The following is a 16,829-nucleotide window of genomic DNA, read 5'->3' on the forward strand; positions in this document are numbered from 1 at the left end:
TGACGTCATCACTTTATGCACAGCGGGCGCATATTGGGATACCCGCCCGTTACTGCGGGCAGGTATAGACAGGTAGCGTAAATGTAAATCTATGCTACCGGCCCAGCAACGCCTCAGTAAGTGATAATAATAGATAAATAAATCATGTCTGCTGTTTTTTTTTTCTCAAACTATTCAATGAATATTTGTACACACATTCCTTGGTGACTATCTGGCCATGGTAGGTTGGATGTTCTGACTGAATCCCTGTGGGGCACCACAGAGTCCCCCAAAAGGACAACAAATTCAGCTGACTATAGCCAAATAACTTATTTAATGCATTTCCCCATGTTTGGTCCAGGGGCTGTGTGCGTTTCTCCATGTAAAACTGGAGTTGCTTCTGGAATGACATCCGGTGTAAAACTTGTGCTGAATCCCAATGCAGAGCTGTGCTGGATCAACCCAGTCTCACGGCAGTTTATGGCGGCATTATAAAAAGTATGTTAATCTATGGGTTTGTGATGGGGGCACAAAAATGGGCCGCTTTTTGTCATGGGGCAGGAAATGTGGAGTGACGGGGTGGGGGGTCTGGGGGGGTTATAGTTAGGGTTAGGGGAGTGTAGACACGTTATGGTTATGGTTAGAGTTAGGAGAAGGGGAGGATTCTAAATAGCAAAATAAAGAATGTGTCACAAAAATCGGGCCCTTTTTGTTACGGGGGCACGAAAAAAAACGTGAGACTGGGCTGGCTGGATTGGCTGTGATGACCTCAGAAGAAGAGGAGCAGCTGTAAGTCCAACAACAACATACATGTATCAATGTCTGAGTAAAATTTGGTGGATTTTACCATTAACCACACAATTGTTACATATCTGTCCCGCTAACAGTAGATTTAGAGCTTTGTGTATCTCAGGTGTGTGATGTCGTTGCTCCTGGTTATTATTTCTGCAACAAGCTGCTGATTCTTGCTATAGTCCATGCATTCACAGTGATGTCATTTAAAAAAAAATTGGAAAATACTATTTTCCTTCGAGTTGCATATAATGTTTGAATGTTAAAAATGTCTATATATAAGCTACCAAAGTGATGGACAGAGTTTTTTCTATCCCAAGTTGCACATGCATCTCCGATCGTCTCCAAGTTGGAAACCATCCAGAATATGACTTCTTACTAAGATCTTTGTGCACCAGTATTTAGAACCAATGACATCATGCTGCTGATTCCTTCCTGACATCATTTTTGTTCCTTATATACAGAAAGTGTAACATGTGCAGTGAGAGTAAACTTGATTTTAAGCTCAAATGTAAAAAAAAAAAAAAAAAGGTGAACAATGCCCCCCAAAACAGGACATATTTTGGTTTAGCTTTGCTTTTGCAGAGCCCTTCCTTATATCCCTTTGCATTGACCTGCAAACAAAACTTGAGTTTACTTCATTCCTCTGCGCAGCATTTGATTGGCCGCGATGAGCATAACGCTGATGATAAATGCTATGGCGAAGGCACAGATCAGGCTTTTCCGCACACACGTGTGTTTCTCCTGTTGTGTTGGACTCGCTGCAGACAGATTCAGAGAAACAAACGTGTTAGCAGATGTGAGCTCTCTGGCACGTGAAAAACAGTACCTTGATATCTTTGTGAAACATACTGTCGATGTCAACGTGGGACTCTGGACTGTTCAGGTGCTTCTCCTCAGTCATGATGATGTTCTCGATGTCCTTCATAGTGAGGTGGTCACCGAACGTGTCGTAAAGCAGTCTCTTAAGCTCATCCACCGTTAGTTTTTGCATATCACACTGAGATAAGAGAAAATGCAAGTAAAAGTCACATTAGAGATGGAAAGAGCTAAAGTTTCAACAACGTAAAAGGAAACAGTTACACTCGCGTGCAGGGTTAGCATGCTCAGGGTATTGTTTTCAGTCCTGTGTGCACCTCCATGTGTGCAAAAAATATAGTAACAGACATTTCATCTGATTTGGATCAAAATAGTGGAATGATTTAGGGTCACACATCTGTGTCTAATTAAGTGACAAAATACCCTGCACTTTACTTTATGCTCAGATTACACATTGTGTAAGTAGCAAAGTGAAGTTGGACATGTCCCAGATTCACTTGGGTTTTGCAGTCCCACCCAACTCACAGTGTAAGTGTAAGGGGCCACTCTGTTTGGGGAACCCACTGGATCGCATCAAGTGGTTCCACTGCACAAACATTGAGGAGCTCATAGCATGGCCCCAACAGCCACTCGCCTCCTGCCATGAAGTCATATGATACTCTGATGGTACAAACACATTATGTGCCTCTGTCCTAAACATCTAACCTGAGCCATCCTGGACTTTGAACCTCATTAGGCTAGGAATCACAGCCCAGGACCTCAGGACAGGTAAAATCATGCTGGACCAAACTCAGCTTCTGGCACATAATAGACCAAAATGGAACTCACTGGTTAACCTATTTAGCTCTATGCACCAATTGCAAGAGGACTAAGGGGAAATGGGAACAGGTTTTGCTGTATTTGGTCTCACTAGCCATTTAAATAGATCAAGTGTGATCATTAGAGACCCTTAGAGATAGGGTGAGAAGCTCGGTCATCTGTGGGGAGCTCGGAGTAGAGCCGCTGCTCCTTCACGTTGAAAGGAGCCAGCTGAGGTTGTTCGGGCATCTGGTAAGGATGCACCCTGGGTGCCTCCCTAGGGAGGTGTTCCAGGCACGTCCATCTGGGAGGAGACCCCAGGGAAGACCCAGGACTAGGTGGAGAGATTTTATTTCCACACTGGCCTGGGAACGCCTCGGGATCCCCCAGTCAGAGGTGGTCAATGTGGCCCAGGAATGGGAAGCCTGGCGTCCCCTGCTAGAGCAGTTGCCCCCACAACCTGATCCTGGATAAACGGCTGAAGATGAGTGAGTGAGTGAAGTGTCATCATCAGTATGGTAATTTAGTGCATAGATCTTGTGGCAACACATCTCTGTGATAAGATCTGTTCCACCAAAGTACTGAGGGCAGTAGATCCCAAAACGAGCAGCACGCACAAGAGATGGTCTGTTCTTGCACATTTTGGAGTGTGTCGATTCCTTCTAATGTTTTTTTTAAACTAATCAACAATGAAAGGGGTGTGATCTAAATTAGTGCACCAAAAATCAATGTTCAATCAATCAATCAATCAATTTTATTTATATAGCGCCAAATCACAACAAACAGTTGCCCCAAGGCGCTTTATATTGTAAGGCAAGGCCCTACAATAATTACGTAAAAACCCCAACGGTCAAAACGACCCCCTGTGAGCAAGCACTTGGCGACAGTGGAAAGGAAAAACTCCCTTTTAACAGGAAGAAACCTCCAGCAGAACCAGGCTCAGGGAGGGGTAGTCTTCTGCTGGGACTGGTTGGGGCTGAGGGAGAGAACCAGGAAAAAGACATGCTGTGGAGGGGAGCAGAGATCAATCACTAATGATTAAATGCAGAGTGGTGCATACAGAGCAAAAAGAGAAAGAAACACTCAGTGCATCACGGGAACCCCCCAGCAGTCTAAGTCTATAGCAGCATAACTAAGGGATGGTTCAGGGTCACCTGATCCAGCCCTAACTATAAGCTTTAGCAAAAAGGAAAGTTTTAAGCCTAATCTTAAAAGTAGAGAAGGTGTCTGTCTCCCTGATCCGAATTGGGAGCTGGTTCCACAGGAGAGGAGCCTGAAAGCTGAAGGCTCTGCCTCCCATTCTACTCTTACAAACCCTAGGAACTACAAGTAAGCCTGCAGTCTGAGAGCGAAGCGCTCTACTGGGGTGATATGGTACTATGAGGTCCCTAAGATAAGATGGGACCTGATTATTCAAAATCTTATAAGTAAGAAGAAGAATTTTAAATTCTATTCTAGAATTAACAGGAAGCCAATGAAGAGATGTTTGCACTAACAGAAAAAGATTTTCTATACATAAAACATTCAAAGCACCCTTAACCCAAGACTATTAAATGAGGAGTTAGTATGCTTTGTAATGTTTGTATGGACAAAATAAAACAGCTCCATAAAGAAAATTGTAAAGGAACAAAAATTAACTGATCACGTCCAATGTGAACATCTACCTTCCAAAACACTGAATCAAAATCTGCTCCGTGGAACTTATCAGGCATTCCAGCAGCAGACAGCTTCGGTCCGAGCAATGTGACAAATTCATCAAAGCCCACCTGACCATCACCTGATGAAATGGACACAAATAGACATTTTACCTTACAGTGTTTTACAACCTCAATTCAGAAAAAGTTCAAATGATATGGAAAATGTAAAACAGAAAACAAACAAGCTATAAAAAACCCAAAACAAACTTAAAAAAAAAAAAACATCCATCCTTACATTTACATTGAGTTATATTTCATTCACAGCATGAACCCAAGATATTTCATCTTTTTTGTGGCCAACTTTGTTTTATTTGTTAGTATACATCCATTCATAAGGCTTACAATGCATTCCAAAATAAAAAAAAGTTGGGACCCTAAAACATTTACCATTTTGTAATGTTACCATTCCTTCTCACAACAGAAGACATTTTTCATTGAGGACACAAGTGATGAAGTTTCAGGTGTTATGATTTTTTTCCCACATTCGTCCTGTAGACACATATTAAGATGTGCAACACTATGGGGTTGTTGTTGCATTTTTCATTTCAAAATTCTGCACACATTTGATATTTAGGACAGCTGAGGACTGTAAGTACTCCAGTCCAGTATCCATACCGTCTTCCTCAGCCGCCATGCCTTTGTAATGTGTGTAGAATGTGGTTTTGCATTGTCTTATTGAAAATTGCATGAACATGGCTGAAAAAAAAAATCATTACAATATTAATGTACTTTTCTGCATTAACACAGCCATTACAGAGGTGTAAATTAACTTTGCTACAAGCACTGGCACAACCCCATACCATAACAGACCCTGGCTTTTGGACTTGTTGCTGATAACAGTCTTGATCGTCCTTTTGTGAATGTAACCACTTACTGTAGTGCTTGACAAAAGTTTCTCAGTGTAGTCCCTTGCTTATGCGGTTATGTCAGTTATTGATGAAAGTTTTTGATTCATTGCTGTCTGAGGGATCAACATCATGGGTGATCAGCTTGGGCTTGCACCATTGGCCTTTATGCACCGGAATTTGTCCAGATTCCTTGAATTGTTTAATGATATTATGCACTGTAGAGGGAGAAATATGCAAAAACCCTTCCAGTCTTTCTTTGAGGAACATGGTTTTTAAACATTTCAATAATTTTTTCACCCAGAAATGGAGATCATCTGCCCTTTTTTCCTCCTTAAAGACTCAGCTTTTCGTGGGTACTGCTTTTGTACCAAATCATGATTATAATCACCAGTGAACATCATCTTTTTGAAACATCATGATCATTATTATTTTTTATTATTATTATTTTACCTCATTACTAGCCTTAAACTGTCCGCATCTCAACTTGTGTTAGGAATGTTTTGTAGGCTTTAAAATACAGGAATGGATGTATATTAACAATTGAAGTGAAGATGTCTGCACAAACATGAAATATCTTTGGTTCAGTGTATTATTACTTTTTTCTTTTCCATACCATCCCAACTTTTTCTGACTTGGGGTTGTATAACAGTCAGTGTATTCATGAGCATTTGAGAGAGTGAGAAAAACTTGCCATCCGTGTCGAGTCTTTGGACGATAACTTCCAGTTCTACCTCATTTGGCATGTAACCGAGGGAACGCATGGCCGTCCCCAACTCCTGCTTCGAGATGAAGCCATTCCCATCTCGGTCAAACACTTTGAATGCCTCACGGATCTCTGGAAAAAGCAGTTAAAATGGAGAGAAAGGAGTCTAAAACACCTATGTATATTTATATTGATTTATCACTGAAGATTTTAATAATCTTAGCCAAATTCTTCTCGTGACAGACACAAAAGCAAAGCTGTTATTTATGATGTCATCAATGCCATAAGCTGCTTGCCTCCTTCAAAACATCTGAGAATAGATAAACTCAATTCTAAAAAACAAATTACAACCCCTGGCAAAAATTATGGAATCACCGGCCTCGGAGGATGTTCATTCAGTTGTTTAATTTTGTAGAAAAAAAGCAGATCACAGACATGACACAAAACTAAAGTCATTTCAAATGGCAACTTTCTGGCTTTAAGAAACACTATAAGAAATCAAGAAAAAAAGATTGTGGCAGTCAGTAACGGTTACTTTTTTAGACCAAGCAGAGGAAAAAAAATATAGAATCACTCAATTCTGAGGAAAGAATTATGGAATCACCCTGTAAATTTTCATCCCCAAAACTAACACCTGCATCATATCAGATCTGCTCATTAGTCTGCATCTAAAAAGGAGTGAACACACCTTGGAGAGCTGTTGCACCAAGTGGACTGACATGAATCATGGCTCCAACACGAGAGATGTCAATTGAAACAAAGGAGAGGATTATCAAACTCTTAAAAGAGAGTAAATCATCACGCAATGTTGCAAAAGATGTTGGTTGTTCACAGTCAGCTGTGTCTAAACTCTGGACCAAATACAAACAACATGGGAAGGTTGTTAAAGGCAAACATACTGGTAGACCAAGGAAGACATCAAAGCGTCAAGACAGAAAACTTAAAGCAATATGTCTCAAAAATCGAAAAATGTACAACAAAACAAATGAGGAACGAATGGGAGGAAACTGGAGTCAACGTCTGTGACCGAACTGTAAGAAACCGCCTAAAGGAAATGGGATTTACATACAGAAAAGCTAAACGAAAGGCATCATTAACACCTAAACAGAAAAAAACAAGGTTACAATGGGCTAAGGAAAAGCAATTGTGGACTGTGGATGACTGGATGAAAGTCATATTCAGTGATGAATCTCGAATCTGCATTGGGCAAGGTGATGATGCTGGAACTTTTGTTTGGTGCCTTTCCAATGAGATTTATAAAGATGACTGCCTGAAGAGAACATGTAAATTTCCACAGTCATTGATGATATGGGGCTGCATGTCAGGTAAAGGCACTGGGGAGATGGCTGTCATTACATCATCAATAAATGCACAAGTTTATGTTGATATTTTGGACAATTGAAAGGATGTTTGGGGATGATGAAATCATTTTTCAAGATGATAATGCATCTTGCCATAGAGCAAAAACTGCAAAAACATTCCTTGCAAAAAGACACATAGGGTCAATGTCATGGCATAGGGTCAATGTCAATGAGCAGATCTGATTTGATGCAGGTGTTAATTTGGGGGATGAAAATTTACAGGGTGATTCCATAATTTTTTCCTCAGAATTGAGTGATTTCATATTTTTTTCCTCTGCTTGGTCTAAAAAAGTAAGCGTTACTCAATCAATCAATCAACTTTTTTCTTGTATAGCGCCAAATCACAACAAACAGTTGCCCCAAGGCGCTCCACATTGCAAGGCAAGGCCATACAATAATTATGAAACACAGTCTACGTCTAAAGCAACATAACCAAGGGATGGTCCAGGGTCACCCGATCCAGCCCTAACTATAAGCCTTAGCGAAAAGGAAAGTTTTAAGCCTAATCTTAAAAGTAGAGAGGGTATCTGTCTCCCTGATCTGAATTGGGAGCTGGTTCCACAGGAGAGGAGCCTGAAAGCTGAAGGCTCTGCCTCCCATTCTACTCTTACAAACCCTAGGAACTACAAGTAAGCCCGCAGTCTGAGAGCGAAGCGCTCTAATGGGGTAATATGGTACTACGAGGTCCCTAAGATAAGATGGGACCTGATTATTCAAAACCTTATAAGTAAGAAGAAGAATTTTAAATTCTATTCTAGCATTAACAGGAAGCCAATGAAGGGAGGCCAACACGGGTGAGATATGCTCTCTCCTGCTAGTCCCCGTCAGTACTCTAGCTGCAGCATTCTGAACCAACTGAAGGCTTTTTAGGGAACTTTTAGGACAACCTGATAATAATGAATTACAATAGTCCAGCCTAGAGGAAATAAATGCATGAATAAGTTTTTCAGCATCACTCTGAGACAAGACCTTTCTGATTTTAGAGATATTGCGTAAATGCAAAAAGGCAGTCCTACATATTTGTTTAATATGCGCTTTGAATGACATATCCTGATCAAAAATAACTCCAAGATTTCTCACAGTATTACTAGAGATCAGGGAAATGCCATCCAGAGTAACGATCTGGTTAGACACCATGCTTCTAAGATTTGTGGGGCCAAGTACAATAACTTCAGTTTTATCTGAGTTTAAAAGCAGGAAATTAGAGGTCATCCATGTCTTTATGTCTGTAAGACAATCCTGCAGTTTAGCTAATTGGTGCGTATTCTCTGGCTTCATGGATAGATAAAGCTGGGTATCATCTGCGTAACAATGAAAATTTAAGCAATACCGTCTAATAATACTGCCCAAGGGAAGCATGTATAAAGTGAATAAAATTGGTCCTAGCACAGAACCTTGTGGAACTCCATAATTAACTTTAGTCTGTGAAGAAGATTCCCCATTTACATGAACAAACTGTAATCTATTAGTTACTGACTGCCACAATCTTTTTTTCTTGATTTCTTATAGTGTTTCTTAAAGCCAGAAAGTTGCCATTTGAAATGACTTTAGTTTTGTGTCATGTCTGTGATCTGCTTTTTTTCTACAAAATTAAACAACTGAATGAACATCCTCCGAGGCCGGTGATTCCATAATTTTTGCCAGGGGTTGTATTTCAGAAAACTGATGTTAAAATCACTTTATTTTATAAACTGAAAATAAATCCAATAATAATAATGGCAAAGCAATAGATTGCTTGTTGAAAGTGGGTAAAAATGGTGGATTCATTGGCACTGTGGCACTCTTCTGCAGCACCTCCAGTGCTTGCAGCTATTCAGTGATTACTGATGTGCTTATTGTGCTGCCTCATAGGTTATGCTTAAAGTAACATTGCGTAGGTTCGATGTTAAATCATCCAGCCTTGTTTAGACTCCACTGCTGGGACTAGAGTTGATTGATTTTCCTGTGCCGCCCGTTTCCCACTGCATCTTCTGAGGATTTTCTTAAAAAGAAGACCTGAAAGTTTAGTTACACTTTGCCAGAAGGTACATCTAAGATGTAAACCTAGATTTGATGTTTTGTTGAAAGAAAATCCTCCTCTGTACCACTTCATCATGAAGCTGTATAACTGGAGGTGCAAAAAGCAAAACATGCACTATGCACAATTAGACCAATCACAGCCACAGAAGGCCATAACTTCTGGATTGTCTGGGTGTCTTGGTGGCTTTCCTCACTCTTCTTCTTGCACAGTCACTCAGTTTTTGAGAACTGTCTACTCTACATAGATTTACCATAGAGTGCCACACTGTTTGTATTTCTTCGTAATTGATAAAGTCCAAGACATATTCAATGACTTGGAAATGTGCATGTATCCATCCCCTGACTTGTCTGAAGAAAACTGGCAATAAATCTGATTATTTACAGGCATTATACCAAAGTGTTCGATTACTTATGCAATCCTTCATCTTGGCTTTTATATTTTTAATTAATTTATATCAAGTTGTAGAGATTTGCTTTCAGTTTGAGTGTAAGGAAGATAATTTTAGGAACTTTTTTTTTTGTATTCGAAATGGCATCAACAAATTAAAATGTATGAAATGCCAAGTGTTCCAGTATTTTTGGAGGGCAGTGTAGCACAGTGTTGGACAGCATTTGGAAGCATGGCAGCTTCAACTGCAGCAGTGTGTCCTTGCTGTCCCAGAGAATGACAGAGACTGCAGTCAAACATCTCAGAATGACAGAGACAGACAGAGACTGCGGATGAAAGTTTGTAGAAAAAAAAAGTGCACAGTGCAAAGTCCAGCTTGGACACAGTGAAGGTGCAAAAAAAAAATTAAAGTGTATCCATTGTGAATACATGAACACTGGTTAGATAAAGTCATGAAGTGACAAGGCCACAGGACAGTGTTTTTTGACATAATGCTTTGTGTTTACAATTAACTGCATCTTTTGGCAAATAATTCAAAAACACTTGGCTCTGTTCACCAGCCTGTAATCCAGTGTCACAGACCGAACGGTCCACCCCTAAAAATCAGTCCGCCTTTTGCATCTGCGCATGCATCATTTTGGACCACAGCAGCACCTCTGAGACGGAGTCTCTTCACCCAAAGCAATCAAATGGATTAATGGGATTATTAACCATCAGATGATAAAGGTAAAACCTCTTAAATCATTCTAAAGTCAGTTTTAAGCAAAAACTGGGCCATTTTAAGCAGAAATGAGGCAAAGTTGCGTGACACTTTGAAATGTCCAACGTGCAGCGAACGCATCAGATAGCAGCTCGTTTAGCTGTAGCGCTCTGATTAGAGGTGGGCGATACCGGGAATTTTGGTATTGATCTGATACCAAGTAAATACAGGCCCAGTATCACCGATATCGATACCGATACTTTTTCATATTTAAGCTTCATAGATCCAAAGGATCCAAAAGACCTAGGATAAAAACTTGCCAAACATTGTACGTGACAACAAAATACTTTATTATCACAATCAACATTAAAAAAAAAAAAAAAAAAAATCACTCAACAGAACTTAAAACAAAATCTCCTGAGGTAGAGGACTAACAAACCACAATACAAGGGTGCACTGCTCCGTGTTGTGTGACACAGCACAGTGCTGCTCTTACAGACAGAGAGGAGACTATGATGAATCTGCGTGCGCAGCAGTCAGTGCGTGCGGGAGAGAAAAAAGCTTCAGTATCGATCTTTTTACACAAGGATTGTTCAATATCAATAGCAGCGTTGGTATCGATATTATCGATATTAGGATCGATCCACCCACCTCTAGCTCTGATCACTTCCTCTGTCTTTTATGATGAAATAATGCTGAATTTAAGTGGAAATGATTGTTGTAGAAATGCTTTAGATATCTGTGGCTGAGATAGATGATGGCTGGAGTGCAGTTTGAAGCAGAAACAGGTGATAATCGGTGAACTGCGACTGATGACGCATGTGCAGTGAAGGCAGGGCAGACCGATTTTTAGGGGGGACCTTACGGTCGGCAACACCGGCATTCAGTTTGAAGTGGTGAAAAAGAGCAGCTGCATATCAAACTAACAGGAGCTGAAGCTTTTTTTCATGAAAATTCAGTAAGGTATATCTTATATATTATATTCCAGTTCTAAGGTGGAACTATGCCAGTATATAAAGGTATATCTAAATATCTAAAAAGGAAGAGTAAAATAGGAGAGTAAAAAAGAGTAGATTAGAGCCACTTAGGTGCCTGGTCTTGAGAACCAGGGATGGTAGGTTGAAAAGCTTTTTTATCCCATGGGAACTCTTCCTACCCACCCAAGCGGCTCAAGTTGATCTTCAAATATACAAGACTGCAGTTCACGCTCAGTCGTGTTATCAGATAAGACAATGAGGTGACAGGTGATAAACAATCCACCCGTCCCAAGGCTACGACATTCTGCCCCTCACATTCACAATTTACAGCATTAAATCCACCTAACGTAGATGTCTTTAGATTACACGATCAAGGATGGTGTAGTGTGTTAAGCGAGAGAGAGAGAGAGAGAGAGAGAGAGAGAGAGAGAGAGAGAGAGAGAGAGAGAGAGAGACAAAGGACAAAAACAAAGTGGGAAGGACATTATAAATATTGTCAAAACCCCTCAAACATATTCACATCACCGTATTTGTTTATTTGCTTGAACTCAACGTTGCTCCTGAGCCATGAAATTGAAAGAATTCTATTTGAATTTATGCATGAAGTGTTTAATTACCGCCACACCCGGCTGTGCCACTGCAGAGAAACCACAATATTTAGAAGTATACAGCTGGGCCTGTAATTTACATGCAAGACATGACTGTGCAAACCGTACTGTACACCTGATGTGCACTTTCCCACATTAACAGTCTGCACAGTTTGTGAGAGAATGACATGATGCCAATCTCATGGAAAAATAACACTGTCTGTTCCCTCGTCAACACTTTGACATATGAGACAACACAATCGTTTTAAAATTGCAGCCAGCAGTTCTTGGATCTTGTTATCTTACTTCTGCAGGATTCTGAAATCAGTGTTACGACCTCTAGTGTCGGTGACAAATAATGAATCGACCCATGCGGCTGAGATGCGGCTTAACTGCAGATTGCTTGAGACTATGTGACGTGAATATATATATAATTATAACATGTAACTTAAAGAATTTTCATTCAATTTGGGTCAAACTTACCAGAAAGGTTGAGGGTCATCCAAAGAAAAAGTCAATCTATTTTGAGAAGAATCAATCAAAGCTCAAGATCACGGGCCAAGGTAAAATGGTCAGTCATTTAGAAAAATTGGTTAAAGCTACGCCTCTGTTTCCTCCTGAACACAGATATGAAGTTGTATCACCTTTCTCTTGGCCACATGATGTTTAACCTTGGCTGACCTTGACCATCTATCAATCGATCGATCTATGAGATAATTGACATTATGAAATATACTAAGAAATATTTAGATTTTAGATTTTCCATATTATTTTGAAGCTGGTGTGCAGGGGTGGTCGCCAAGAGGTTAAGTGTGCTTGCTTCCAGTGCGTAAGGTTCCCGGTTCAAACCCACCCCTGCCCACCTCTCCATGTCATGTGGAGTTGCGTCACAAAGGCAATCCGGTGTAAAACTTGTGCCAAATCAACATGCAGATCCACCTTGGATCTGCTGTGGTGACCCCAAGTGAAACAAGGGAGAAGCCAAAGGGACATTTGTTATTTTAAAACCAGTAGTCACATAAATTATGACTCAAAATGTCCCATGTCTCAGTGTTGGTATTATTTTCTGCATCTGCTTTTATGCAGATCAAACCCAAACTTCAACTCCACTTAAGGTCAGTCTCAACTTTCTCACTGCACTTTGTGAAAACCTGTTATGAAGTAATTTTATTGCAATTCCAGCAAACAAACATCACCTGCTGTGTAGTAAAAAAAAAGGCAAATAGACAGGTTCAAATGATGAAATAGAGCAGACTTAAGTTATTTTTCTTGTAGAACCTGCAGGTGTAGATCTGAAACTATACATACATTTTCACACCCTATGTGCCTATATTTAAACATTTTTATAAATGATTTATATGTTGGGGTTGGTGGTGGTGGTGGAGAGCAGAGCTGGATACATAACACATAATCCTGAAAAGCACCGTCTAAACGGTGGCCTTGAAAATGTCATAGGACTGAATCAATATCTCGCTTCTCATGCCTCGGAAGAAAAATGAGGTGTGTCACCTTCACAAGGGAATTTACTGCAAAGCTATTCACTTTGGTGCATTGTACGTGGTTTTGGATTTTATTGTACGACTAAAACAGTTGAAACCTGTCTATCCCATACGTGCATCGTACATGAAGACTTTCTACATTGTGAAAATGAATTTTCGCACATCATTTTAGAATATATGTTTCAGGGACAGACGAGCTTCACCTGATTTAGTTCTATGACATTTTCAAAGCTGCAGATTAAGTGGCACTTTTCTGGATTGCACGAAATGGTACAGCACTTGTGTTACGTGAGAACATATTTTCACACACTCCTCATTGCATGGAGAATGGGCACAGGTGGTCTTGAGCTGAGAACCTTCTGTTTTGCAAGGAAAATATACTTTCCTATTCATTTGAAAGGGAAAGTGTCCAAAGTTCTGACTGGCACTGTGTATATATATATATATCCATCCATCCATTTTCTTCCGCTTCACCCGGAATTGGGTCGCGGGGGCAGCAGCTCAAGCAAAGCCGCCCAGACCTCCCGATCCACACACACCTCCCCCAGCTCCTTCGGGGGAACCCCAAGGCGTTCCCAAGCCAGCCAAGAGATGTAGTCCCTCCAGCGTGTCCTGGGTCTTCCCCGGGGCCTCCTCCCAATGGGACGTGCCGGGAACACCTCTCCAGCAAGGCGTCCAGGGGGCATCCGGAAAAGATGCCCGAGCCACCTCAACTGACTCCTTTCGATGTGGAGGAGCAGCGGCTCGACTCCGAGCTCCTCCCGAGTGACCGAGCTCCTCACCCTGTCTCTAAGGGAGCGCCCAGCCACCCTGCGGAGGAAACTCATCTCGGCCGCTTGTACTCGCGATCTCGCTCTTTCGGTCATGAGCCAAATCTCATGACCATAGGTGAGGATCGGAACGTAGATCGATTGGTAAATCGAGAGCTTTGCCCCCCTACTCAGCTCTCTCTTCACCACGACGGTCCGATACAGCGACCGCATCACTGCAGATGCTGCACCGATCCGTCTGTCGATCTCACGCTCCATCCGTCCCTCACTCGTGAACAAGACCCCGAGATACTTAAACTCCTCCACTTGAGGCAAGGACACTCCACCGACCGGAAGAGGGCAAAGCACCTTTTTCCGGTCGAGAACCATGGCCTTGGATTTGGAGGTGCTGATTTTCATCCCGGACGCTTCACACTCGGCTGCAAACTGCCCCAGTGTACGCTGAAGGTCCTGATTTGACGAAGCCAACAGAACCACATCATCCGCAAACAGCAGAGACAAGATTCTGTGGTTCCCACTCTAGCTGCCACCTTATCGTCGTGGGGGAGTTTGTGTACCCGGATGATCCTAGGAGCTATGTTGTCGGGGGCTTTGTGCTCCCTGTAGGGTCTCCCAAGGCAAACAGGTCCTAGGTGACGGGTCAGACTAAGGGCAGTTCAGAACCTCCATGACCAGTAAAAAATCAAGGACCGAGACGTCGCCCGGTATGGCAGAGCTGGGGCCCCACCCTGGAGCCAGGCCTGGGGTTGGGGCTCGCGCGCGAGTGCCTGGTGGTCGGGCCTTAGCCCATGGGGCCCGGCCGGGCTCAGCCCGAAAGAGCGACGTGGGCCCGCCCTTCTGTGGGTTCACCACCTGCAGAGGGGGCCATGGGGATCGGGTGCAGAGAGGATTGGGTGGCGGTCGAGGGCGGGTGGCCCGGCGGCCCGGTCCATGCTCACACCCCCTGGCTGTTGAGACATGGAATGTCACCTCGCTGGGGGGGAAGGAGCTTGAGCTTGTGCGGGAGGTTGAGAGATACCGACTAGAGATAGTCGGGTTCACCTCCACGCACAGCTTGGGCTGTGGTACCCAACTCCTGGAGAAGGGCTGGACGCTTATATATACATATATATATATATATATATATATATATATATATATATATATATATATATATGTATATATATATATATATATATGTCACACCATTTTGTTGTGTGGGCCGCCAGAAGAGGAGGTACTGCTGGCCCACCACCAGAGGGCGCCCTGCCTGAAGTGCGGGCTTCAGGCACGAGAGGGCGCTGCTGCCACGGACACAACCGGGAGTGACAGCTGTCACACATCAACTTGTGACAGCTGTCACCCATCTTCATTTCATCACTCCATAAAAGCCGGATGTCATCTCCACCTCGCTGCCGAGATATCATCTACCTGTAGAGGTAACGACTCTCAGCCGTTTGTGTGCTTATACATAAGTATTGTTCTGTACGTGTTTTGCAGGAGTACCTGTTTAATCTCAGGACAGCAAGAGCTGGTGATTGGGAGCTAGGACTGCATTCCTTTTCCCCCTGAGAGATAACTGCTTTACTCTGCACGTTCTTGTATTAGAGGTGGAGGTGATATTTCCACCATTGTTGTTACTGGGTGTGCACGCACCCACATCTGACTGTTTTTGCTCCTCGCCAGCAGTACCAGATCCGACATCCGGAGACTGTGGCCACCTGGGAATTCGGGACTTGGCGGCTCCAGTATTCTCCATGTTCGGTGGTGGAGGAAATCGTGTGGTTCCGGTTCTTCTCAGGACAGACGTCTTCTATCCTCGAGCCTGCCCACACGTCACCTTTCTAGATTGACTGTTTGTATAAATTCTGTAATCATCTGTGTTCTGGTTGTGCTTGTTTCACAACAGTAAAGTGTTTATATTCGACTCTTTCATTGTCCGTTCATTTACGCCCCCTGTTGTGGGTCCGTGTCACTACACTTTCCCCAACAGGATATCTCGGCCAGCGTCATGGATCCCGAGGGGCGTCAACCATCTGTTGGACAACCAATGGAAGAGCAGGGTGCACAGGCGTCTGCAGGAGGCGTAATTGGTGAGTTGCAGCAAATCCTCACCGCCTTTACCGCTCGGTTGGTTTTGATGACCGAGCAAAACGTCATCCTTAATCGCAGGATGGAGGCTCTCACCGCGCAGGTGGAAGCGTGCGCTCAGGGCGCTGTTGCAGCTCCTCCTCCTGCCGACCCAGTGCGGAATATAGACGTTCCTCTGGTTGTTCAACGACCCACCCCACCATCCCCTGAAGCATACATAAGTCCCCCAGAGCTGTACGGAGGTTGTGTGGAGACGTGCGCGGACTTTCTGATGCAGTGTTCGCTCGTCTTCGCACAACGTCCCGTAATGTACGCGTCTGACGCCAGTAAGGTGGCTTATGTAATCAACTTGCTTCGAGGTGTGGCACGCGCTTGGGCTACAGCACTTTGGGAGCAAAATTCACGGCTCCTTACCACGTATGCTGGGTTTGTGAGGGAGTTCAAAATGGTTTTTGATCATCCTAACAGAGGAGAGACTGCTTCAACAGTGCTGCTGTCAATGCGACAGGGGCGCCGGAGCACAGCCGAATATGCAGTCGACTTCCGCATCGCGGCTGCGAGGTCCGGCTGGAATAACGTTGCGCTCCGCGCCGCCTTCATAAACGGACTGTCGTCGGTCCTGAAGGAGCACCTGGTAGCCAAGGAGGAACCGCAGGATTTAGATGGGCTTATTGATCTCGTTATACGGTTAGACAATCGGTTAGAAGAACGCCGTCGGGAGCGAGACGAAGGACGTTGCCGGGCACGCGCTGTCCCTCTCCCTTCCGGGTCCGAAAAGGCTCCGCCCTCCCCACGCTCCACAGCCTCAACGCTCCGTGTGGC

General features: G+C 43.1%; 1 protein-coding gene across 1 annotated transcript in view; it reads right to left on the reverse strand.

Moving 5' to 3' along the window:
• Nucleotides 1–976: 976 nt before the first annotated feature.
• cabp7b (calcium binding protein 7b) overlaps nucleotides 977–16,829 on the reverse strand; it is a 98,639-nt gene continuing 82,786 nt past the window's right edge. The window contains exons 2-5 of the mRNA XM_034192826.1: nucleotides 5,625–5,768; nucleotides 4,053–4,165; nucleotides 1,624–1,771; nucleotides 977–1,532 (exon numbers count right to left, since the gene is read on the reverse strand). Of these exons, the coding sequence (XP_034048717.1) occupies nucleotides 1,405–1,532; nucleotides 1,624–1,771; nucleotides 4,053–4,165; nucleotides 5,625–5,768 (533 nt within the window). The 3' untranslated portion in view covers nucleotides 977–1,404. The remainder of the gene's footprint in view (nucleotides 1,533–1,623; nucleotides 1,772–4,052; nucleotides 4,166–5,624; nucleotides 5,769–16,829) is intronic.

The sequence above is a fragment of the Thalassophryne amazonica genome, chromosome 17 (genome assembly GCF_902500255.1).
Source record: "Thalassophryne amazonica chromosome 17, fThaAma1.1, whole genome shotgun sequence".
NCBI classification, from domain to species: domain Eukaryota; kingdom Metazoa; phylum Chordata; class Actinopteri; order Batrachoidiformes; family Batrachoididae; genus Thalassophryne; species Thalassophryne amazonica.